A 27,036-nucleotide genomic window follows, 5' to 3' on the forward strand; every position below is an offset into this window, starting at 1 on the left:
GCTGTCTTCTCAAGTCATGTATAACTGTCTTCTCCAGTGTCTAAAGTTATGGCTGTCCAGTTCCAGAATGCTTTGAGCGCACTCAGTGCTGAACGAGGCGTAGGAGGAGAAAGAGCACATGGGCAGAAGCAAGATTCAAGGCTCTGAATCACCATAGCTGAGTCAGGCAGGGCAGGACCATGGACAGCTCCCACTGCAAATTTCCCAGGGTAAACGAAATATCTGAGCCGAAATGAATTCCTGCATTATTTTTTTAATCATAATTAATCATAAAAGGCAAGCACCCATACTGAGACTCCAAGCCCCATACTGAGACTCCAAGCTACAGGCAAGTTTAAGTAGATTCCAGATGGCCATCAACCATTGGATAGAAATGGATACTCAAATCAACTTGAGAAGACAGGAGGAAGCTTGGAACAGGAATCCATAGGACTTGCTCAGTTTTTCCCAGGCTTTTTCTTCACATGAACATGGTAAAGGCAAACTTTCTGTCTTAGACATGTGCAGAAGAGACAGTTGCAGGAAAAGGTTGTGAGCAAACCTTTGTCCTACTTATTGAGAGCACGTTTTCCTTCCCTCTCTCAATGCCTGTTTCTAGGTTCTCCAGCACAGCATGGCATGGAGGTGCATCTCTGCTTCCTCTTTACTCTCCCAGCAAAGACTCTAAACTAACTCAGCTCTTTGCCCTGCAGTGAATGCCTGGGCACACCGTGGCTTTCAGTTTATACCACAGATGCCAGTGAATGTGTCATATATAATGTATAAAACGGCATGGTTTTATTCTTGATTCTTTGTTCTTGCTAGAATAGGATGCCACTGTGGTTAATACACCGATTTGCTTCATAAATCCAGTCGCACGAGTGGTTGGCCTTGATTCAAATCCTGAAAAGCACCTAGGCCTTATGTTGAGAAGCAGAGCACAGTATAATGGTTGAGTCTTTCTCCTTCAACAATAAGCCATCATTTAGAGAACATTATGTTGTTGTCCTTGCTTTTATTTTACCTTTTCAAGTACCGAAGGGATGAAAGAACTGCTAGGCTAGACTGACCCCAAATTGTTCTTATTTGCTTTGGGCTGAACCTGCGTTGAGCAGGGGGTTGGACTAGATGGCCTGTGTGGCCCCTTCCAACTCTATGTTTCTATGATTCTATGATTCTAGTTCGTCGTGCACTTCATGACTGCAATGCAAAACTGCACCTCTCCTCTGGTTAAAAAAGGAAGGGGTAAACCCAGTCCTTTCAGTCCAGAGCTATCCCATTTCTGTAAAATGCTTCCCCCTGCCTATTATTACATGCGGAGTACATATTGCACTTTGGATTAAAACTTCCAGGATTTTCCTACCAGGGACAACGTATGGTCAGGGCACATGATAAGGACTCGATAAGCCCTGAAACTATCAAAGATGGTTTATGGACCTCTGCATCTAGCAAGTAAGGTGCGTCCTGAAGATATTCGTGGGACAGAATATCATGGTTTTGGGTGCACAATTCTGAGAGAGAAAAACGGTTGAGTAGATCTTAAGATTAGACAGGATTCCAGTTGAAAATGGAAAAACCTGAAAACTAATTTGGTGAGTTTTGCTCTGTGTGTGTGTGAGAAAGAGAGAGAGAGAGAGAGAGCATACACACGCTTAACACATCATGCGCTTGTTGATACAATCTTATACATGTCCATGGGGCTTACTCCCAGAGAAGTGTGCTTAGGATTGAGGCCTAAAATAGAAAGTATGTACCTAACTACAAGAAAATGATTGATTTCTACCCTGCTCTGTGCTATTGCTCAGCTGCGGTACAACCAATAGCCTCGATTGGGCGGGGATCAATATAGCTATTATCAAGCGTTCAGTACCGTTTGCAGAAGCGGTGACCGTCTTTAAATATCTTTTGTGACAGTCTCAGGGATCATCCATTTTGTAAAAGTGTTAATGCTCTGAGCAAGCTCAGCTTAAAATGTCAACACCATTTGGATGCCACTGGGACTACTTTATCTTGCCTTTGGTTACAAGCTAAGGGCTTGTCTGTGCAGATAGGTCACCTTGGTCTGGTCAGTACTGAATTGACACGGAGCTGGTCAGCAGCTAGGGAGGGGGGGATATCTAAAAGTGACGTAGTCACATTATCAACCCATGAGTTTGTTAATATAGCATCTCCATCCCAAATACTCAAGCTGGCTTCAGCAGTCTTGCTAGTCTACTCACTTTCCATGTCATGGCTGCTGGATAGTTACACCCTTATATCCAGAATGCATTGACACGGGTAGTCCCTGGCTAGCTTCATCTCAATAGATCTCAGGAGCTTAAGAAGGGTCAGCCCTGGTTATTACTTCGATGGGAGACCACCAGAGAGGGCTAGAGTTGTTAACAACACAGGCAGGGAATGACAGACCATCTCTGAACATCTCTTGTCTTGAAAACCCTATGGGGACAGCACAGGTTGGCCGCAACTCAACAGGAAACAAAATAAATCCAAAATACCACCCATGTGTACACTTGAGCATTCAAATATAAAAACCCTGGAGTTTTGGGAGACAGGGATGTGCTGTGTAAATAAGCCTCACATACGTTTTCCACGTCCCACACCCTCCTCCCCTCACTTACCATGAAAAAGAAATTAAGCATTTCTGCTCCCAAGGAAACAAATTGTGGTTGTGGGGACCACAAATCATGGCTTGTTCTCCTCCCTATAAATCAGGATTCCAAACTGTCATGGGTGCAAAGGGGCTTGCCTAAGATTGGCATCCCCTCCGAGGAGCCCTCTAGTTCCGCACGTACCCTCCTTCCCCCTTCAGCCCTAGACAGGGTTGCTAGTCTCTAGGTGGTAGCCAGAGATTTGGGATTGCAACTAATCTCCAGGCGACAGAGATCAGTTCCTTTGGAGAAAGTGGAATGTGGACTCCATGGCATTATACCCCACTGACGTCCCTCCCCTCCCCAAACCCCATCCTCCTCAGGATCCACCACCCAAATTCCCAGGTACATCTCAACCTATAGCTGGCTACCTGAGCCCTGGAACAGGCAACGGCCTTAACAAACTACCACCACTCTGATTTACGGTTAAAATTTGGCTTGAAATTCTAGGAAGCAGGAAAGAATGCAAACCACCGCATGGTGTTCAGGTATTACAACAAACCATGGTTTTCCTCAAATGCAGAAGCGTATCTGTCCAGGCATAAAGGAAGGGAGGAAGAGATATGCAAGACAAGCCATCCCCCCATTTGTTTGTGGAGCACCAAACTATGGTCCATCAATACTTTCTGGTTCTGTTTATTCATTCTGAGTTTGCATGGCTATTATTAATCAGAGATGTTGTGGATTTTTTTTTTGTTTTGTTTGAGGGGGACTGTTTGTTTTTGTTCCTTAGTTATTGCGGTTGGTTTTTCTGTTCTGTAAGAGAGTCTGCTCCCATCACTGGACTGCTGTTTTGGTGTGTTTGCGAGGATCTTAGTGCTGTGCATTTCCGATGACATTTTGATGATGACTTTATTATGCGCATCACATTGGGTTTTATACCCCAAAAAGTAATGTTTTAATTCAGATCTTATTTCCATCATTAATCCTTCTTCAGTCTTCTTTCCTAGATTAGTTCCGTACTTTATTATACCCTTAAAAATAAAACCAGGAGTCAGTTATAGCAGGGGTAGTCAACCTGTGGTCCTCCAGATGTTCATGGATGACAATTCCCATGAGCCCCTGCCAGCAAATGCTGGCAGGGGCTCATGGGAATTGTCGTCCATGAACATCTGGAGGACCACAGGTTGACTACCCCTGAGTTGACCTTCAATGGAATTTGTTCTCTGCCTCAATTTGATACAAGAGCTCTACTATACTGTATTTTAAGAGGGGTGGGATGGGCTCAGTGGCAGAACCACTGTTTTCCATGTTGAAGCTTCCCAGGTTCAATCCCCACCATCTCCATTTAACATCCCATGGCTAGGAGCAAGCAGGAGAAGGCTTTTTCAACCTCCCAAAGATGTAGACTTTGGGGGAAGGGTTGCCAACCCTGGAGATCTGAGACAGAGCCTGCGTAGGACAGAGCCTGAGGAGGGGAAGGAGTTCAGCAGGATCCCATCCAGCCCAGCTTCCGAAGCTGTCCTTGTCTTCAGAAAGCTAAGCAGGGTTGGCCTTGGTCATCACTGGGATGGGAGACCACTAAGGAAGTCCAGGGTCACTACTACTAGAAACTAACAATGACAAGCCACGTTGGAACATCGCTTGATAGGAAAACGCAGCCGGAGCAGAAAGTCAGGCTGCTGCCCCCTTGCTACCCCCCCCCAAAATTCCTCACTGCCCCCCTACTGCCCCCAGATCCTTCACCACCACCCTGGGGGGGGGGGTCATACCACCCACTTTGGGAACCCCTAAGCTGGAAGGCGGCATGAAAGACCTCAACCTGGAGAGCAGGTGGTCAGAGAAATGACCTTGACAAACTAGTGTTCTAACATAGTAAATGGCACTTTCGTTTGCTCAGAGGAGATTCAAGCTGCTTATCAAGATATAATTATCAGATATGTTGATAGAACAGAAATAAAAGATTGCAGTTGTACGATTGGAACAATTCCTGTGGCCTACGGCTTTCTCTTGTTGATTTCTGCATGTATAATGTGCGCTTATTATCACCGCTCAAAACTGCAGATGACAGATAACAAAAGGCATTATTACAAGCCCAGGCAGGCTGTTGCTGATTTTATATTCTCACTAAATGCAGGATACACGTGCTCACAAAGGCTTTAACTGCTACTTTCGTATCAGGCAATACTATGAATTAAATTACGTTGATGGCACGACTTTAATGGATATTTAATAACGTCTGTTCGTCTATCGGCTGTCAAGAGAGTAGATGTGATAATTCATTGTTGGTTGGTGGGGGAAAAAAGTAGTTATCTTCACAGAACCACTATTATTACAGAATATAAGAACAGAAGAGAAGCCATGTTGGATCAGGCCAATGGCCCATCCAGTCCAAAATTCTGTGTCACACAGTGGCTAAAACAGAAGTGCCATCAGAAGATTCACCAGTGGGTGTGGGAGGGGCGAAGTCCAGCAGCTCTTTCACTGTTGTCTCTCAAGGACTAGTATGCATACAGACTGCGTGCCATCCAGAAATGCTAGTGAAATAAACTTCTTATGGTACCTTATTTTGAGCTTTGATTTGTGCTGTGGCAGCTGCATTGACTACCTGTCTGCTTCCGGATCAAGAAGAAGAAGAAGAAGAAGAAGAGTTGGTTCTTATATGCCGCTTTTCCCTACCCGAAGGAGGCTCAAAGCGGCTTACAGTCGCCTTCCCATTCCTCTCCCCACAACAGACACCCTGTGGGGTGGGTGAGGCTGAGAGAGCCCTAATATCACTGCCCGGTCAGAACAGTTTTATCAGTGCCGTGGCGAGCCCAAGGTCACCCAGCTGGTTGCATGTGGAGGAGCGCAGAATCGAACCCGGCATGCCAGATTAGAAGTCCGCACTCCTAACCATTACACCAAACTGGCTCTCCTGTCCAAGTCCAAGGCTTTGGTTTTGACCTTTAAGGCTTTACATGGCCTGGGTCCCGCTTATCTGAGGGACTGCTCATCTGCTAATGCCCCCCAACGAGCCCTTCGCTCTGTGGGTATGAACTTGCTGGTAGTCCTGGGCCACCGGGACATTCGCCTGGCCTTGACCAGGACCAGGGACTTTTCAGTCCTGGCCCCAACCTGGTGGAAGGACCTCCCAGAAGAGCTAAGGGCCCTGGAGGAGCTCACTGGGTTCTGCAGGGCCTGCAAGATGGAGCTCGTCCACCAGGTGTTTGGTGTCCGGAAATGACATCTGTGGATCCCTCCCCATATGTATGACCTGCCCCGATGGATAGGAATGTAGGAGCATCTACCCTGATGGGGCTGGAACAGTAGAGCTGTAGACATTACGCCGCCATCTTTCTCTTTTTGTTTTTTTTTCAGTTTTGTATAATTAAGGGTTTTATGGGCTTTTGGGCTGTATTTTTATTGGTTTTATGTGTAAACTGCCCCAAGACGATCTGTTGTGACGGGCAGTATAGAAGTCTGAAAAATAAATGAATGAATGAATGAATGAATGAATGAATGAATGAATGAATGAATGAATGAATGAATGAATGAATATTGGTTTGCTGTTTCCCCAGGAGCATTATCTTGAACCCCGCCTCTTTCCGCAACCACCTTCGCCAAGCGGCCGTGTTCCGATGCTTGGAGAGGTATTCTGAAGCAGCCAGGTAAGTTTCAGGTGGATTGGACAGCTCCTCCCTACTCTGCAGCGTAAAATAATGCCTGGCAGTTTCGCCATCTCATTTGTTGCCACAAGCGGAAAGGAACAATGTATTCCTAAACAAGGCTATCTTCTTAAACTGAAACCGCTCTCGCTGCCAGGAACTTCTTCCGGATGTTTAGACGGAATTTCTAATTTCATTCCATTGGTTCTGCTCCATCCCTCTGGGGCAAGAGAGAACAACTCTGCAACTGGAGCAATTTCCTGGTGAGGTAAAAGAAAAACATACAGAGGAAGTGGACAGGGTGGATTGTTTTTCCCCCTGCTTTTGTGTTATTAGAATTTGGGAACATCCCAGTTATTGATCAAGCAGATTCAGGACAGACCCCCCCCCCCCAAAAAAAGAGAGTAATTCTTCACACTACATGTATTTAACTTATGATATTGGCTGTCACAAATGACCACAGAACTTTAATGGGGGATTGGATACATGAATGAGGCATTTAGCCTATCAACAATGATTGCTGAGGTAGCTAAGTGGAACCTCCATGCTTCGAAGCAGTATATCTTTGAAAGCTAGATGCAGGGGAACAAACTATGAAGAATGTCTTTGGCCTTCAAGCCATGGCCACGGGAATCTTAGCAATGTCTGTGGGGAATGGCGTGCAATACTTGACAGGCTGTTGGTCTGACGCAGCAGGGCCTAGTCTGCACACAATAGATAATGCACTTTCAATGCACTTTAGACGTAGATTTTCCTGTCCTGCACTGGAAAATCCAGCTGCCAAAGCACATTGAAAGTGCATTATCCTTTGTGTGCAGACTAGGCCCAGGGCTCTTCTTTATGTTCTTCTGGCACTCGTAGATGCCGTGCAAGTCATCTGAAGTGGATCCCAGGGCATCGCTTTCGAAGATGTCAAAACAGGCCGCGAGGGAGTTTCTCATTTGGCCTCCTTTGGCCGTTGGCGAGAGAGCAGGGTGAAGAATTAGAGCCTGACAGAAAAGCTAATGATTGTTTTCAAGTGAGATAGAGTCCCAGCCAAAGCTTGCGAGGGAGCTGAAACAGGGAGTTACATGAGAATTATGGCAGGAATAACATGCTCATAAAGAGGGAATGTTAAGGTTAATGTGACCACCGTAAATCTCGAATGAACCCGGCCGCTGCCGGTGTCCAGAAATATCTGCCTTTGAAATTAAGAGTCAAGGTCTGTTCTTAGATATACAAGTGGAGACCCTCATAAATTTTCAGATGTGCTCTCTTGGTGGGCAAGACCTTCCCAGTGTCCGTTCCTCCTTTGTCTCCGAGAAATATTTTTAAACAGGCTCATCATTCAAGTATTCCCACATACGCCCAGCCTAATAATTGCCTGTTTCAGTTCTACTGAAATCCTCCCCGGCATCTTGACAAAGACCCGTCTCTCTTTAGGCCAAGTGGCTGAATGACTGGAATGAAACCCGATCCTTGAAAAATGGGGGCCCTTTTGGAGTTACCAAACAGACTGTAAGAAAGAATGACCAGGTCAGAAAATGGTTCATCTACCATCAGTGGTCCTGACAAACAGTTGCCTGCAAATTTTCAAAACTGTCTCCAGAGCAAGACAGAAGCAGAAAAGTGTTGTCCACATGGGGACAAGCGTGTGTAGTTTCCCTATTTCTGCTGCAGTTGCCAACACAGTGCAAAAGAAATTGGTCTACTATATAGTTTTCCTGCTCCTCACCTCTGGCCTGCCACCAGGACGTTTCTAAATGTTGTTGTTGCCTTTAAATAGGCAACCAAATATTGTTATAACATCATACCACAATATGACAGTCTATGCACCAGGTTCTCTGCATTTCCAGATTTATTTTTTTATATAGAGAGAGTAGGTTTCTGGGCTCTTTTGTTGTAGGGATATGCCTTTTCCTAGAGACATCCTTTTGTTTTTAAATGAAAGCTCAGCATTCAAAGAAACGGATAGATTTTTATATCGTTGTGACAATACAACAATATTTGATAGCAGTTTTAAAAGTTCCCAAGTGTCAAGGGATAGAAATGGCTGCTGTGTGAGCACATTACAGTAGTCTAGTCTTGAGGTCACCATGACATGGATCCACGTGGCCATGTAAAGTGAGGGAGTCATCTACTAGGTTAAATAAAAATGGAAAAAAGCACTTTTGCAATATTTTTTTTTCTCCAGCACTAATACTGAGTCCAATATAATCCCTGGTTTTAACTAAGTCAGTAAGGTCAACTGAAACCCATCATATGAAGGAAGCACAATGTCCTTCAAGATCTCTATGAATCAGTTTACAGTATGTTATCATAACCCCGCCCACGGCGCCGCAGGCGCCGCGGACTAAATAAAGCTGTAAGGGATTAGGGGGAGGAGTTAGGGCGGGCTCTGTCCGGGATGAGGAAGGGTGCCGATTGGCCCCTTCCTCCGGACAGACCATTGGTGGGGCCAATTGGCAGGCGCAAAGCACCTGCCGATTGGCCTCGCCGATTCCCGCCCTGCCCACAAGGGAGCAACTGCGAGCCGCAGTTGCTCCCTTGCCGGCAGCCTGACGCGTCGGGAGGCGCGAAGCGCCTCTTTACATGGATACAATCCCTTCTGCCCAGCCACTTACAATTTGACTAAATTCACAGAATCAGCCTTTCTGTGAGGTGCCTATCTAGTCTCTGCTTAAAAAAAAAATCAAACATGCCCACAATTGATTGCCTGGAAGTACAGAGAATTGCATTACATGCTCACAATTCACACTTTAGGCACTATGGAGACACTGGGTGATTGGAACTTATGGAACAATAGCCTGGATCCCATGGATTCTCAGCTACGGGGAAATGCAGCATAACCCGGAGGCTACAAAAAGGCTCCCTCTTTGTCATTATGCACACCAACTCAACCTTGTCATCGGTTTCCAGCAGTAGAGACATGTTAATGCCCTTAAGTTTGACTATAAACATAACGGAGACCAATGTCACCAGGTTTGTACTCTTATAGGGAGTGAAAATAGGTACAGATAGGAATATCATGGCATGAGGCCAAGACCCCCGAGTATGTTGTATACAGTTACCAACCTCAAAGTGGGGTCTGGAACTCTTCTGGAATTTTAACAGATCTCCAGACTGCAGCTATCAGCTCCCCAAGAGGAAATGGCAGCTTCAGGGGGCGGACTCTTTGGCATACCGTGCAATCCAGGAGGAAGTGAAGTCCCCATTGAGCTCCCTCCCCAAACCCAACCAAACTCCACCATTCAAATTTACTGCCATTATACCTCTAGGAATTTCCCATATCTGCACAACCCTGAATCGTTATTTGTCCCTGATCCGAAAGATATCCTCTTTATTCCTACAGAAAGCAGAATCACTTTATAGATTATTTTTCGCCTCCCTTTATGTATAAAGCTTTATATTGAGCGAGGCCATCTGGGCTCAGCATCACCTGCTCCAGAAGAAGATCTTTCCAGTCCTGTTCCCTGCTTAACTGATATCTTGCACAAGCAAAGCATCTGGTCTCCTATTAAATGATGGGCCTGGTGTTTCCCAAAACAGACTTTTGAAACTTGTCGTGTTAACTAGAAACTTTCAAATATTTCCCTCTGGGGCTGTGAGGCTAGAGAGAGATAAGGAGTGGATGATTGCATCAGACTGACCAGTGGGGAAGGGGGAGGAACCTAAACTATGTGTTTTTGTTTTGTTTTTTGCAAATGTAAAGCCTCACCTGACGTGGATAGGTCATCTCACCTGATCAGGTTAGCCTGATCTTGTCAGATCTCAGAAGCTAAGCAGGGTCAGCCATGGTGAGGACTTGGACAGGAGACCTCTGAGGAAGTCCAGGGTCTCCCGGCAATGGCAGGCAATGGCAAGCCACCTCTGAGTGTTTTTTGCCTTGAAAACCCTCCAGGGTCTCCATCAATCAGCTGTGAACTGATGGCATTTTTCCTCACCACCAAGAAGAAGAAACCAATAGAAAGAAAGTTGATTCATGTGGTACTGAGGGATGATTCATGAGGTACAGATATCAGCGTGGCCTGGCGAAAAGACAAAGATGGATTCCAACTCCAATGAAGCTTGAATTCTCCCTAGAAGCTAAAATGACTAAAGTGAGGTTATTGTACTTGGGTCACATTATGGGAAGACGAGAGTCCCTGGAAAAGACAACGATGTTAGGAAAAGTTGAAGGCAGCAGGAAAAGAGGAAGACCCGACATGAGATGGATGGACTCCATCAAGGAGGCCACAGCCCTCAGGTTGCAAGACCCAAGTGACCCATCTCTGAATGTCTCTTTTATTTATTTTATTTTATTATTAAATGTATACCCCGCCCCTCCCAACAAGTCGGCTCGGGGTGGCTTACAAACAGAGGCACAATAGCCCAATACAATAAACAATAAAAATCAACAATCAATAAACACCCCAGTTAAAACATAAGGACAATCAACCTCCAAAACAATAGCAAAATGGCAGGCAAAAAAACAAATCTCCCCAACTCCTAGCCCACCACCCATAACCTATCAATAATGGCGTGTGATGTAACAACTAGCAATCAGATGTGCTAGCCAGCCACCAGGCTTGGCCATTTGACATGGGGCAGGACCCACAGATCGATCAATCATCCCCGGCATCTCCCCCCGGCCTCAACCAAAAGCCTGGCAGAACAGCTCCATCTTACAGAATGTTGATAGCTCTGTCAGGGCCCTCAGCTCATCCGGGAGCTCGTTCCACCAGGCAGGGGCCAGAGCCTAAAAGGCCCTGGCCCTGGTGGAGGCCAGGCAGACATCCTGAGGGCCCAGGACAACCAGGAGATTCATACCCACAGAGCGGATTGCCCTGGGGGAGGGGTACATTGGCAAATAAGTGGTCCCTCAGATAGGCAGGACCCAGGCTGCATATAGCCTTGAAAGTTAAAACCAGAACCTTGAACTTGATCCAGAAACAGATCCTTGAAGACCTCACAGGTTTAATGATAAAGAAAACACATAGAACTCAGAAGCTCAGTCTATGTCGCTCAGCCCTCCATTGTCCCTGGGGAGCTGTTCCAAAAGGAGCCCACTGCAAATGAGATGCAAGAGTGCTGTATTAAAATATATTTAGGCCCCCTGGGGCTGCCTATTATGTAATTGGACCCCAGTACAATGATGTCAGTCTGCCAGCTGCTATTTCTAGGCAAGACTCGCTAGCCTTCCAGTGGGTTGAGGGTTTTCTTTTCTTTTTTTTAGCGCAGAAATAGCCGTTGAGCCAAACAGAGCTGGGCCAAGCTCTGGAGCTTGGTTCAGCTGCTAATTAATCTGTTGACAAAGCTAAACAATATGTTATGGCTATTAGCACAATTTATTTCCTCAAAGGAGACAGCAGCTACGGGGATGGGAGCCAGGATGAAATTTCAGCCCCAGCTAGTCCCACACTTGTGACCTAATGTCACTCTCTGTTTCGCCATCCTAAATCCCGGCTATTTCTCCGATGGCCCGCCCCTATTGAGTGACTGTGTGTGGCAGAAGCCCTAGTTCTAGTGTCTGGGGTGGATCATTTCGGATTGATGGAGTCTTCCAGTATTAAAAATGTTTCCGTTTATATAAGCGGCATCTGGGGAGGGACAGATCAGGCCTGGCGGTGAAGCCAAGAAGTAGGCATGAGCGCTGTCTCTGTAATGGGGGGGGGGGTAGGATTTTAGGGGATCGGAGGTTTGTTTTTCAAGGTTACAGCAAGGACTGGGATTCTTTTGCCATGCCCGTTGGCACGATCCTATGTTTAAAACAAAAGCTACCGATTCATCCCCCTGTGGTCTCCGGCTGTTTAAAAAAAACCTTTTGCTTTTTTCCGGCAGCCAGCCAAGTTTCATTTAAAAAAAAAGAAATACTCATGCCTGTTTGATTGGTAACCTGCAACAAGCCGGCTGGAAACACAGGATTTGCTGATCTGCATGGATTTTCGCGTAAAGTGCCTTGCTTGGCTCAGGAGCCCCCCCCCCTCCAAAAGGCAGGCTTCATTTCCTCTCCAATGTCTTTTTTTTTTTTAATGGGGTGTGTTGCCTTGCTCTTTTTCTTCACGTTTTCTCCATTCCAATCCGTCTATTAAGATTCACTTCGAGGCAAGGCAACACACAATAATGCAATTGTGTCGTTTTTAAAGGAGCCTTTTTACCGGTAGTGGTGGTGGTGGTGGCTGCATTTCTCTCGTTGCGACGCGGCACACATTTTTGCGACTTATTACTCTGAGACGGGTTTCTATTTCAATGGCAGCCGCCGTAGAAAATAAATAAATATATAAATCAGTACAGGCTCTGGCCTGGCCGTTACTGTTCTGATGCCTGCAGGAGATTTATTTATCCTTCCGAGCGCCACACTGCCCAAACCACCTGGGAATACGCGCATTACGGAAGCGCCGTGCTCAGGCCCTTGCGCGATTGCCTCGTGCCGCTCCTCGATGGCTTCTTTTTATACGATAAAGGCTCCGAGCCAGCAGGCTGCAAAGAGCGTCCAGGAGAGCCAGAGATATATGACTGCTGCGTTAAGTCACGGGGAAGTCTCAAGCAGGCAGGGGGATGGGCGGGACCAATCACGCTTCTGGACGAACCGTGGGCGTTTCCATGAGGGAATGAACATTCCTCGTCCAGTCTGTGGGGATTCAGATTTTATGCCTGTTTAAGCTCTCCTCCTGATAAAAGACACCCCACACACAGAGACCCAGTGGGAGCTGATAAGAAATGCGTGTGAGACATCTTCCAGGGGATAGGCTGGCCAGTCTGCAGGTGGTGGCTAAAGATCACCCACCATTATATCTGATTTCTAGGTGACAAAGATCAGCTCACCGTAGAAATGGGCTGCCTTGGAAAGTGGACTGGATGACCTTATACCCCATTGAAGCCCCTCACCTCCCCAAAATTGGCACTCTTCAGGCTCCACCCCCAAAGTCTCCAGGTATTTCTCAACCTGGATCTGGCAGTGTTACAGGGCAGGTAGGGTTGCTCCAGCTTGGGGAGCATCTGGAGATTTGGGGAGGGAGCCTGGCTAATTATTGTATGTTAGGAATGTGTCCCCAGAGCTGAAAGGATTTGTATTCTAGATGCACACATGTGTAGGAACGCTGTTTTACTTTTAAAAGATGCCATTTACACATGTGCCAACAACTAAATTCATATCTGCATATTTATTCACAAAAATATGTTGGCTGCATTCAACAATCACCCAGTGCAGCATACCCAGTACAGCCTACCATGAGTAACGGGACGGGACGGGACGGGACGGGACGGGACGAATTAAGTACAAACAAGGCAGCAGCTTGAAAACAACCCAATAATGTTGGTGGCGACAAAAATATAACGAAGCAGCACTCTTCCTGCAAACTTTAAGTGCTTTTGTGAATACATTTTTTAACCATGTGACAAAAGGAATGGCAGGAATGTGGAATGGCAGGAATCTCTTGAGAGATTGTTCTGTAAAAAGGATGCCACAGGGGGAAAGCCAGTACTGGCAGATTTTGTTTCATGAGCGCAAGGCACATGAAAAGGGCCCACACTTGCAGATCTGAGGGATGGGGAGGTCCTTATGGCCTCCATTGCTAATCACCAGCATTTTATGAATGAGAGTAGAAATGGGCAAGCAGCTGGTGCTGCTGCACTGGGGCAGAATTAATCAATAGCCAGTAGCAACATCAGAGCCATTTCCACGGGCAATGCCATGTAGGATCCTTCCTAGAGGCTTCCAGGATAAGGTGACCAGATTTCAACATTGGTAAAGCAGGACACCATTGACCTGGGGTGTTCTTGATTAATATTTGGTCTATATGGAGCGACAAAAATGTTCATAGAACGCAAAAATCGTATTGTAATATATATCTTTTTAATTTCAACATAAGTACAATTGGCCAGGTGCCCCCAGATGTCCCTCCAAAAGTGGGACAATCTGGTCACCTTATTCCAGAACAGAGGTGGCTATGACCATGCCATAGGAGCTGATTGCTACTACAATCATCTGGAGTCTTTTCACTTCATCCATGAACGTTTGCATGAGGCAGACCCTAAAACTTCATCGTTGGGGTTTACAATGACACGTCCGTATCAGCAATTATCAGCACAGATTCTAGTTATGTTTTAGCTGGCATCTAGAAAATTATCGATGCTGTGGTATGGTTCAGGGGAAAACGCCAAAGAGGCTCCTGGCATCTTATTGTGACTCAAGCTTTCGTGGGCTCCAGCCCCTTCATCAGATGCAAGACAGTTTTAAGCGTTAATGGCTGTGATTGTTACAGTTCTGATGCCTCTTGGCCGGCCTTCATGATTCAGATTTTCTCCAAAGGCAAGGCAGCAGCAGCCCTTCCAAGCAAACAGGAACTCCTTTGACTCTAAAAGTATATATCCCATAAATGTCTGCAGCAGAGCTAAAGAAGACAAAGTGAAGGACCTGCTGTTCTGTCATCCAGTTGTAACATCCTGTCGTTTTACTCCACCCAGTGGCCGGATCCCAAAAATCAGATCCAGATCCCATCATCTTCCAGTATGATTTTGTAGAAGAAGAAGAAGAGTTGGTTCTTATAGGCCACTTTTCCCTACCCGAAGGAGGCTCAAAGCGGCTTACAGTTGGCTTCCTATTCCTTGTCATTCTCCTTGCATTGCATCATTGCCTGATCCATGATAGGTATGCCGACTCCCATTTGGGAAGTTCCTGGGTATTGTTGGGCGGAGGCTGGAGAGAGCAGGCTTTGAGGAGGACAGGGACCTCAGAGGCATGTAATGCCATATCTTCTACCCTCCAGTCATTTGCTCCAAGAGAACTGATCTCTATAGGCTGAAGATTTGTTGTAATCCCAGCAGATCTCTAGGCCCCACCTAGAGACTGGCAACCCAAAATTGTGACCATATCCGACTTTGAAAGGGATCTTTAAGGCTGAAGAATGGTCTCTGCACAACTTCTTCCTGAGATTCTCTTTTCATTGGTGCCACGTGCTCGGAAGCCATATTGGAATTTATGAAATTGCTCTCTTTTAATGTTACGAGCTGTCAAGTTCTCAGGAATAGATTAATAATGTAACAGAAAGCCAGGATGCTGACAAGAAAAGCACATTCAACTAAGACTGGGGACCAGTGGTGCTGTTGGAGTTTATATTCCCTTGGCTTGGGATACCTGGAGGCCTCACTTCAAAAAGGGCATAGACAAAATTAAGAGGGTTCAAAGGAGAGCGACGAGGACGATCCAGAGGCTGGGGAACAAGCTTAAGGAGGAAGAGTTGAGGGACTTGGGAATGTTCAGCCTGGAGAAGAGGAGGTTGAGTTGGGGCATGGTTGCTGTCTTGAAGTATTTGAAAGACTGTCACTTAGAGGAGGGCAGGGAAAGGTTCCTGTTGGCAGCAGAGGATAGGACCTGCAGTAATGTGTCTAAACTATGTGTAGAATGATACCAGCTAGATAATGGGGGGGGGGGGGGAGGATTTCACAGTCAGAGTAGTTCAGCAGTGGAATTGGCTGCCTAAGGAGGTGGTGACCTCCCCTTCACAGGTGGTCTTCAAGCAGCAGCTGGACAGATACTTAACCTGGATGCTCTAGGCTGATCCTACATTGAGCAGAGGATTGGCCTAAAGCAGGTTTAGTCAACCTGTGGTCCTCCAGATGTCCTGCATTTGCTGGCAGGGGATCATGGGAATTGTAGTCCATGGACATCTGGAGGACCACAGGTTGAATACCCCTGGCCTAAAGGGCCTGTCCAACTAAAGGCATACTCTATACTTACTCAGTTTATATCACTTTTGCCCAGTGAGAATCCCAGGAGCGCTGTTCCATGAGGGCACTGAGAACTTCCTGGTCCTTCCCAGAACAGCAATTTTCCAGGATTCCTGGAATTGAACCTGAGTAAACCTCTTTAAGTCACGAGTGTCGCTATCCCCAGGGGATACACACAGAGCCATTCCTTAGTCCTCCGGCTTGTCACCGTTAACGCAAAAGCCTCCTCTCCTCTTCTGCTGCCTCCATTCATTTCAATGAGCAGTTTGTGCTTGACGCCCCTCCCCTGTTATACTTTCCATGCACATACTCCAAGCGATAGCCTTACAGATAATCCCTGTTCGAAAAAACAGACAGAGCCTTTAGCCAAGGCATGGGCTGTCCTTGACAAACACAAAGCTCAGGCATTTCCGTTGTGATCTCAGGCGAGTAATTTTGGAGGCCACTTACATAGCAGTGGTCTCTCCCGACTCCACTAAATTGTGACCTAAGTGACTCACACGGAGCCAGTTCTGTTATCCAATCTTTCAGTGGAACTGGATGCGACAGGAAACAGGGGCCTGCCTCCAAAACAGCGACGACAAGTAGAATTCTCCCTGCCCTTCCACAATGTGTGAGGCTCTGCCCTGATGTCATTCATAAAATCATAGAATCATTGAGTTTCAAGGGACCTCCAGGGTCATCTAGCCCACCCCCTGCAAAATGCAGGGAATTCACAACTACCTGCCCACCCACAGTGACCTCAATTCCATGCCCAGAAGAAGCCTCTCCCCAAAACACAAGAATCCCTGGCTTCCTGATCCCAATGTGGCAATCAGCATATCCCTGGGCACACAAGAAAGGGCCGCAAGAGCCAAGCACCACACAGTCCCTTCTGCCCATTCCCTTAGCATCATAGAATCATAGAGTTGGAAGGTACCTCTGTGGTCATCTAGTCCAACCCCCTGCACCATGCAGGAACTCACAACTACCTGCCCACCCACAGTGACCCCAATTAGATGCCCAAGTGATCCCTCTACCAAAAATGTCCAGAATCCAGCCTGGCCTGGAGGAAATTCACCTACCATCCCACAGTGGTGATCAGCAATTCCCTGGGTATGCAAGGAAGGATCACAAGAGACAAACCTTGGCACATCCCCTCCTGCCCACCCACTCCCAATCTGCCTCAGTTCATAAAATCCGAGTTCTTTTCCTGTCGTGCATTCTGAGTGTCAGGAACAGGCTGACTTCGTTATGCAAAGCAGGGGTAGTCAACCTGTGATCCTCCAGATGTTCATGGACTACAATGCCCATGAGCTCCTGCCAGCGTTTCCCGGCAGGGGCTCGTGGGAATTGTAGTCCATGAACATCTGGAGGACCACGGGTTGACTACCCCTGATCCAAAGGACAGAAAGAAAGAGGAGAACATGTGTCCTTTTTGCAGATAACTCAAACAGATGAGAGGTATCAGCCTACCTTGTCAAGAGCCGAGATGGGGGAAACACACCCCCTGGCTTCCACCCCTATGAGGATTTTTTTTCTCAGCCAACGAGAGAGAGGGAGAGGGAGGGAGAGAGAGAGATTTGGCAGTGCCAAAAGCATGGCCTTCCTTCCACAATGAATACTGGGGAAAGGAGTTGATGATAGGTTTGCAAAATGAAATGAGAACTCCAGCTGCTCTTGAAGTATCCAGCAGCATCTGTAGCAAAGCGATGGTGACATATGTCTAGCATTCTTTTAAAACACTGCCCTATCAGTCAAACCGATGCAAGGCTTCAGCCTGTAGTCCCAACAGCAAAGACAGGGAATGAAGCCGCCAGCATATGACGCCCTAAATGGTCTCACTGGGCCAACAGCAAGCCATTCAAGGACCAACCTCCCTCCCGCTTGGCTTGTTTTAGTCTGAGATGTCCCTGTGCCACCAGGGAGTTAGATGTGTCTGATCTGAAGACCCCTATCAATTTCTCTTGACAGTGCTAATAAAAATTTGTGCATGTAGATTAGAAGTCAGTGCTCCTAACCACTACGCCAAGCTGGCAGATTTGTCACCATTATGGTTATACTTGGTTATGTTTTCTGTTTCTTTTCTGCCCGGGGGTTACAATTTTTAAAAAATTAAAATTAAAATTAGCAGGGAGGGAGGGAGGGAGGGAGGGAGGGAGAAAGGAAGGAAGGAAGGAAGGAAGGAAGGAAGGAAGGAAGGAAGGAAGGAAGGAAGGAAGGAAGGGGGAAGGAAGGAAGGAAGGAAGGAAGGAAGGAAGGAAGGAAGGAAGGAGGGAGGGAGGGAGGGAGGGAGGGAGGGAGGGAGGGAGGGGGAGAGAGAGAGAGAGAGAGAAAGGAAGGAAGGAAGGAAGGAAGGAAGGAAGGAAGGAAGGAAGGAAGGAAGGAAGGATGGGGGAGGAAGGGAGGGAGGGAGAGAGGGGGAGAGAGAGAGAGAGAGAAAGAAAGAAAGAAAGAAAGAAAGAAAGAAAGAAAGAAAGAAAGAAAGAAAGAAAGAAAGAAAGAAAGAAAGAAAGAAAGAAAGAAAGAAAGAAAGGAAGGATTTCTGTCTTGCTGGGCCTACCGTAGACTATCATGGTGCTTTCCCTTCACCACACTAAAGACGACACAGAAATGTTTGTTATGTAAATCCTGGGTTTCCTTTATTTTCATCCAGCCCTATCTCATTAAGAACATAATGCCGCTTGCAAAACATGTTCTAAAATGGCATTACTACCGGCCTGGGATTAGGCTTTTACGACACATGTAACTGGGGAAAGAATTCCAAATTCAATTCACAGTAATGTCAAAGAGCAATAAATATATTGGCAGCGATGGGAAAGGGAAGGGGGGGAGGGGGGGAAGCAAACACTGATAGGGACCCATCAACAAACAAACTTTTTGTGCTAGTAATTAGGCGCCCACAATTATTATATGTTTAATTGACTAAAGTCACAATTTGGAATTACATCGAGTTGTGTTTAATTGGATTTGGGATCTCTAGAGGGAAGGAAATCAAGAGGGGTGTTGGAGAAGGAGCCATAAAAATCTAACTGCTCTCCTAAAGTCTGTTAAAGTCTGCATTAATATCCATTGTACAGTAGTTTTTAATATCCTCCCCCGCCTAACCAGAGAAATGTGGTTGTTACAAACACTCTGGGTACTAAAGCATATTCAATTAGTCGCCGAGCGTACCGCCTCACCCCCCCACTCTCGCCCTGTAACGATAAGCATAATTTAATCAAAGGTGAACTATGTTTGACTTTGCCACAGACTGAGATATTCCCCAACACTCGCTGTATACTATATCATGCTTTCCTCCCCCGTCCGGGAAGAAATTTCGACTGTATATAACCCGTGGAAGTCCATAAATACTTTAAAGCGAGCCAGAATAAAACATTTTTGAGCGGCCATTAAATATTTGCACACAATAAAAATAGAAAAACCCATCAAGTCCAGGAGGGAGAGGGGGAAAAAAAATACCCTTGCAGGTCATTTTCTCCCCTGCAATTCTGTTCCCTAATAAAACAGCTCCCTGGATATTTCAGATGGATGTTACGAGCTCTGCAGATGATAATTATGTATATCCACAAATATATGTGGTTGAGTTACGTAGCTGCATTTGCAAATAGGCCCATAGTCCGTGGTCAGCGACTAAGGAGGCCTTTCAGAAAGGGATGTTGATTGGTGGGACAAAAGGGACCCATGCGGCTGATTGGCCCGGCAGCAATGCTCTGTGATTGGCCAGCCAGCAATGCTCTTTGATTCAGCCACTTCTCCCTTCAGAATCTGTACTTTCTCTGATCTGGGATGGGGAGTTGAAGTGGAACATCTTGGTGGTGGTAGAAAGAGACATCAAGCCACAGATTATGGCAGGGGTGGCCAAACTGTGGCTCTCCAGATATCCATGGACTACAGATCCAATGAGACCCTGCCAACACATGCTGGCAGGAGCTCATGGTAATTGTAGTCCATGGACATCTGGAAAGCCAGTTAGGCCACCCCTGGTTTTTAGTAATCTTGTAGGTTTTACAAGGCCAAGAGACATGCCGAGGTGGTTTGCCATTGCCTGTCACGGCAGATAATCTCCCATCCAAATGCTAGTCAAGGTTGGCCCTGCTTAGCTTCTGAGATCTGGCAGAACCAAGCTAGCCTGGTCCATCCAGGTGAGAGCAAGGCACCAGGTTGCACTCCTGCAGAACCGGAGCTGCCCAGTTCAATGCAGTGCTCTTGTTTGCATGTTGCAGGTGTCCCATCCTTATACTTTTGCTCGCCTTCCCTCTCCCCCTCAATCCATTTCACTTGCGCATTCTGTTCTTGTCCCTAGGAGCACCATGGTTGCTGACTATGTCTACTGGCTGGCAGGAGGGGCCGAGCAGCATACCAGCAAGCTCATCAAACTGTATTGGCAGGTAAGAATGGATGGCCCAGCTAGGAAGGAGGAGCCCGTCTCACTATTAGAACCCAAAATGAAGGATCGGTGCTTAAAGGACTGCCAGCTAAGGCAGCTCTGGGGCTTATCAATCAGGAGGCCATTATGGAGCGGTAACGTATTTCTAATGAAGTAGGGTTTTTTTTTTCCCCTGCGCTAATTTTAAGGGTAAAATGCAAGATTGTTAACCCTTGGTGCATTCTTCAATTTTATGGGCTGCTATAAAATTTCATCTTTGACACTGTATCCTCCCAAGTGTTAAGCACAGACATTTCTGTCCATTGGCACAGAGACCTTCCGAAAGTAGGTCTTGGATTAGGAAGGGGACACCCATACTGTATTTACTCAGATGCAAGATTAGGGTTTTTTTTCCCCAATGTAGGTCATAAAAGAAGAGGGGTCATTTTACATTAATAAACAAGTTACAGAATCCTAGAATTGCAAGGGGCCACACATGGCATCTAGTCCAACCCCCCCCCCCTGCTCAATGCAGGCTCAGTCTAAAGTATCCAGGATATGTTACACAGAGAGAGAGACAGAGACACAGAGAGAGAGAGACAGAGAGACAGAGAGAATCAGAGAGAAAGAGAGACAGAGAGACAGAGAGACAGAGACAGAGAGACAGAGAGACAGAGAGACAGAGAGAGACAGAGACAGAGAGAATCAGAGAGACAGAGAGACAGCGAGACAGAGAGAGACAGAGATAGAGAGACAGAGCATAAAGTTGCCAGGTCCCCCCTGGCCACAATTGGAGGGGGGGTAGGGCGCCAGATCCAGTTTGGGCAACTTTAGATATTTGGGGATGGAGCCTAGGGAGGACAGGGACCTCAGTGGGGTACAATGCCATAGAGTACACCTTCCAATGCATCCATTTTGTCCAGGGGGAAATCTTTGGAGGTTGGCATCCTACATGCGGGTATAACATTGAAAGCTGTTCGATTCAGCTCAAAAAATCCCCTCCTGCTTCTTGTTCTCTGTTGCAGGCCTAACTGCCTTTATGTCCGTGCTGCGTTCGCTTTTCTCAATGTCAAATTTCTCCCCGTTTAAAACTAAACCATATTTCTATGTTATTTTTGCATCCCTTGTGTGTGAACAGTATGCAATTTGTCCACAGCATAAAAACGGGATGTGTGTGTAAAAGGCACAGAAATAGTATTTAAGGGACCTAAAGGAAAGGAAGGAATTGTGGGCAGCATTAAAAATGGGTCAAAATGAAACCAGTCACAGCACTAAGATGACGGGTGAGGGGGTGAGGAAGAAAATACCTGTCTTGCCTCATCCCCACTTACCAGCATGAACTGGGGGGGGGGGACATCTTTGCCTTCCACAAAGGAAAATTATACTGGAGTAATTGCACTCCAATTATCCAAGGGCTCAAAGGGAAATTTAAATCCCAGGGGTTAGGAATGTGGGTTTCTCAGCCTGAAAAGTCGACATGGGGATGTGTTAATCGACCAGGACTAAATAAAGAAAAGAAACGGAAATCGTTCAAGATTTTGTATCCCTGGGCTCCATCATCAACCAAAAGGGATCACAAACCGAGGCTTAGGACAGCAGCCATGAAGAAGCTAGCAAAGATCCTTAAGTGTAAGGAGATGTTGCGCTTGACAAAGATCAAGTTAATTCATGCCACCCGAGGCCATTAATGGGAGGAAACTGGGATTCTCCCCTGTGAATCTTGCAGGTTGTAGAAATATAATAACGTCATCGGGCTTCCAGAACGATTTTATGAATATCTTCTGAGAAAGGCCACCTTAGTCTTGACTATCTTTGGTTGGATCAGTAAGGAGAACCCTTACAGTAAGAAGATCTGTAAGGAGAATCCTCTCCCTTTCCATAACTATTTGCTGCCTCCAGGAGTTTCAGGGATTCTTATTTATTCCTAAAGGATCGATTCAAATGAGAAGCCGTGTTGGTCTGAGGTAGCACAATAAAAGTCCAGTAGCACCTTTAAGACCAACAAAGAGTGCTTGCACTCGAAAGCTCACACCTTGAATAAATCTTTGTTGGTCTTAAAGGTGCCACTGGACTCTGATTTTATTATTTATTCCTAATTAGACATTTCAGTCTCTGCATCCATCGTAATGCACCATTGTAGCTAAGGCCTCACCATGAAGTCCCCATCATTGCTTGCTGTGCCTATTAACTTCCTTAGCAGTCGACAGTATGCAAATTTCCCTCTACCTGGTCATTTGAATGTGTTTTTCTACTTAGAATCATAGAATCTTAGAATCATAGAGTTGGAAGGGGGCCATACAGGCCACCTAGTCCAACCCCCTGCTCAACGCAGGATCAGCCCTAAGCATCCTAAAGCATCCAAGAAAAGTGTGTATCCAACCTTTGCTTGAAGACTGCCAGTGAGGGGGAGCTCACCACCTCCTTAGGCAGCCTATTCCACTGCTGAACTACTCTGACTCTAGCCTATATTGTTGTACTTGTAGTTTAAACCCATTACTTCTTCGTGCTCCATTGCCATCACTGAGAATTCCTGTCCTGCAAACAGAGCCACCAAAGAAGGAGTTTCCTCTAATGCCTCCCTCCCCATCTAACTTCATGCTACATTCAGCCAACCTTCTTTTGATTTATTTCAATGTCATTCTGGGTACAGCCACTAGAGGCGCTGGGAAGCCTGAGCTCTGCTGTCAGCTTGACTTACCACGGGACTCAAACGTCATCTGTTTGTTAACTCTTGTACCTGCATGCTGATTTACTGCCATTCACAAATCTTGACAACTGCCGTAATTCAATCTCAGCTATAATGGCTCAGTTGCTTTTGCATCTTGGCTCTAGTTGGCCCTTCTTGGCAATTAAACACCAGTAGCAGCAGCAGCAGCCTCTCTCTGTCTATACGTAAGTGTTGAGTATCTGAAAATGTATGCATGCATACAGTATCTGAAGAAGTGTGCATGCATATTGTTAGATCTGTAGAAGCCAGGACACTGGGCGTTCAATACGCTCTTTATTGTGACCCCAGAATGATAGTACAAGAGTCAAAGCTGAACCACCAACCACCAACACAGCAAAAAACAAATAAACCCCAATTTCGATACATGTGCAGACAAAAGGATCTTCCCACCAGTGCGTGCTATTGGTCAGTTTCACATTAAACTGACCAGCTCCTGCAGTCACGATCTAGCCACGCCTTGGCTAATTGCAGTGCAGACTTATGATCCTTCCTCGAACCTCAAGCTCGGTCATCGGCAGATCTACAGACACGACACATTCGAAAGCTTATACCTTGAATCATCATTGGCCTTAAAGGTGAAAAGAAACAGGGGCCACACCAAGGGAACAGGCAGAGAAAGGAACAAATATTACAAATTACAATGCTTTAGGATGCTTTGGGCTGATCCTGCGTTGAACAGGGGGTTGGACTAGATGGCCTGTATGGCCCCTTCCAACTCTATGATTCTATGATTCTATAATTCTATAAAAGGATCTTTAATGCTTAAATAACCCCTAGATGTCTCACGTTCAGCTTTGTCAGGTGCCACCACGGAAGACGTTCAGGTAATGCATGGCGTATGGAAAGGAACTGTAAAACGGATCTAAAAGTAAATCCCCACTGCTGAAAATTAAAACAAAACATGTAGGAGTTATTCAACCATTAAAGATACTTTCCCTTTTGCACCATTTTGATGTGAGTCACCCTGAGCCAGCCGGCCAGGAACGGCAGTGAAATAAAATTAATAAAATTAATAAAATTAATAAAATCATTTCTCTTTGGTTGGCCTTAAAAGTGCCACTGGACACAAACCTTGCCCTGCTACTTCAAGCCAACACAGTTCCCCTCTCTCTCAGTTCCTCTCTCTCTTTTCCACACTTTTCCTCGTTCATATCTATCTCCCCCCACCTAATATTTCACTGCTCCCTTTCCTTTTATCTTCACCGCTTGGTCTCGACCTTCTCATCCTTATCCTTCTTTGGCAACAGAATGTACCTCAGAGTAATACGGTAGCAAATCTTCGTTAATATTATGAATAGAAGGAGGGGAGGAAGAGTTAATAATTCCTCTTTCGCTGCCTCCCATTTTCAAATTAGGAAAAGGATGCTTCCCTTCTCCTCCACCCTTTACATGCCTAGTAACGGAACATTAATCCATTTTAGTGGTTATACACATGGAGCAGAAATTACAACTCCCAGTCCAGGCACTGGGTTGTTAATCATTATTCTGCTGGTGGAAGATCTAATAGCCCTTTGTAAAGGCTACTTTGCTATGTGACAAATGATGCAATCTTTGTAAGATCACTGAAAATAAGATTTATAACCAATACCATTCCTAGACTTTCTCCATGATGGGGATCCAAGGCTGCACAGTTCTCCAATCCTCCGTTTATCTTCACAACAGTCTTGTGAGGTAGGTCTTCCTGAGAGTGTGTTCCCCAGCAACCTTCTGTCACAGCTTGGGGAACTATTAGAGACACTCGACAGCTGATTGAGAAGCTCTCTTATTGCACGTTGTCTGGCATGAAGATAGCCTGGTCCAAGGTGTTACAATTCCCTTTGTTTTGGGCACTGCAACTTCCATCATCATTCTGGGCTTGGTGGCCAATTTTCGCACATGTGGCCTGATTTTCTGAGTTCTACCAGCCACAGAGCAACTTAGCTTCAGTTGCAAATAGTGTCAGGAGATTCAAGATCTTCAGTGTGCATAATTGAGCAGAATATAAAGGGTGTCCTGCAGGGGGCATTGCAGGAGATGTATATTTAGCATTGTTAAGGTAGGAACTTCCTGATGATTTTCAAATGATCTCATCCAGCGTTCTGATTGGCTCAGCTGGAAACCCCCTGCTTTTTGTGTGCAAATCCCCACTTTGCCATGGAAGCTAATCCATGGGTGACCTTGGGCCAGTCACACTCTCTCAGCCTAACTTACCTCACAAGGTTGTTGTGAGGACACAATGGAGGAGAATGATGTAAGCCGTTCTGGGTCCCCACTGAGGTGGAAGATGGGATATAAATAAAGTAAATAAATAAGCAAACCTAGGCAGGCAGGCAAATTACTGTAGATTCACGGTTACAGCAAGCCAAGAGATTTGTTCATTCTGTTATATTTCATTGGTCAAGGTCACACAGTGAGGGCAGATTGAATCGTTGCCTGGGGGGGGCGACAGTGTCTCTCAGCAGTCCTTCCCTCAAATGTAGGCCAACACCACTAAATCTTTGTAAATCTATACTTGTTCCAGAGGATTATGTATTCCAGCACATTCATGTAGCCATATAAGGACGCATCCAGTCCTGCCTGGTGTTACCTGAATTGGTCATGTCAGAAGACACGTGCCAAGTCTGGGGAATGGCTTGCAAGAGGTCAGGTAACTTTAAAAGATCAAAAAGCCTATGTATACCAGGTAATTGCATCCTAGGAACTCGAGGCAGATCACAGCTATAAAAATAAGCAGCCTTTACTTACTAGAAAATGAAATAAACAGACGTAGGCAAACATGTATGAGCCTCTTGTGGCGCAGAGTGGTAAGGCAGCCGTCTGAAAGCTTTGCCCATAAGGCTGGGAGTTCACTCCCAGCAGCCGGCTCAAGGTTGACTCAGCCTTCCATCCTTCCGAGGTCGGTAAAATGAGTACCCAGCTTGCTGGGGGGTAAACGGTAATGACTGGGGAAGGCACTGGCAAACCACCCCGTATTGAGTCTGCCATGAAAACGCTAGAGGGCGTCACCCCAAGGGTCAGACATGACTCAGTGCTTGCACAGGGGATACCTTTACCTTTACCTTTAGGCAAACATGTAACAAGCACACTATCAATCTAGCAGATGGGGAAATCTAGCAGATTGAAAGGAAAAGAGTCCGGGATAGAGCGTCAATGGAAGGATAATTACCAGTTCCTGAAGAGGTGGAGACAGAGACAGCATGGAGTCCAGCAGTGTGTTGGGCTCTCTGGATGGATCCAAGGGTCCAGATTTGGCAGAGTGGCTTGCCAGAACAGGGACTTCTATACCCTGTTGGAGGATGGCGTGTGCTAGAGATTGCATGTAGCCTGGGTGGTCTGCATCGGAGCTTGAGACAATGAGTAAAATGGGTGCTGATGGGTCAGGAGATGGGTGCGAGTGGGGCTTGATGGCTCTGAAGAAAGGAAACCATCGTAGTACAATGGGACAGTTCCAGGGGTCTCAACAGACTAGCTAGCTGGGTGGAGGGGGAAATTCTCTCCTGGAAGAGTTGCTTAGGTTGAGGCACAGGTGTGAAGACAATGGGGTTGGGCATGAGCTCTCAGGTGCTACGGACTGCTGGCCACTGGGTTAGCAATACAAGGGAGTGGGGGAAGAACGGATGCATGAGGGTGGCCATTGGACACTGTGTGCCAGTCCAGCGATGAGGGGCTCCATCATACATACCACTGGAGAAAGACCACTCCATCCAAAACAAGCAGCTTCTCAGGGTCCAGTTCTGCCCATGGACATTCTGTCTCAGACTTCAGAGGCTACTGAAAATAACTCCTCCCCAAGTTGCATGCCTAGGTGCCCCTTGCACCAAAGCAACAGCCATTAATTCACCCACCTTTATATCAGTCATCTGCCCCCCACCTTCCCCAAGAACTCTTTTTAAAAATATACCAATATTAACAGCAGAGGAGGGAGGTCGATGGAGGGGATTTGGGGGGATGGAGATCAGTATGTTTGCCTTCATAGTTTTAACGCATGGAAATCTTTCGCAAATTTTTGAAAGACGCTCAACTGATAGTACTCAGCAAGGTTTTGGGCAGTGTGAAACAGCCTCCTCTTTGATACAACTC

The 27,036-nt window shown here is 46.2% G+C and overlaps 1 protein-coding gene across 3 annotated transcripts in view; it reads left to right on the plus strand.

The window, feature by feature from the left end:
* Positions 1–27,036, plus strand: part of SPATA16 (spermatogenesis associated 16) — a 178,946-nt gene that overhangs the window by 92,875 nt on the left and 59,035 nt on the right. For 2 of the 3 annotated variants that reach the window (XM_077348379.1, XM_077348380.1), the window contains exons 4-5: positions 6,128–6,217; positions 20,187–20,271. In XM_077348379.1, the coding sequence (XP_077204494.1) occupies positions 6,128–6,217; positions 20,187–20,271 (175 nt within the window). The remainder of the gene's footprint in view (positions 1–6,127; positions 6,218–20,186; positions 20,272–27,036) is intronic. The other variant, XM_077348381.1, reaches the window with a different exon arrangement.

The sequence above is a fragment of the Paroedura picta genome, chromosome 8, assembly GCF_049243985.1.
Source record: "Paroedura picta isolate Pp20150507F chromosome 8, Ppicta_v3.0, whole genome shotgun sequence".
NCBI lineage: Eukaryota > Metazoa > Chordata > Lepidosauria > Squamata > Gekkonidae > Paroedura > Paroedura picta.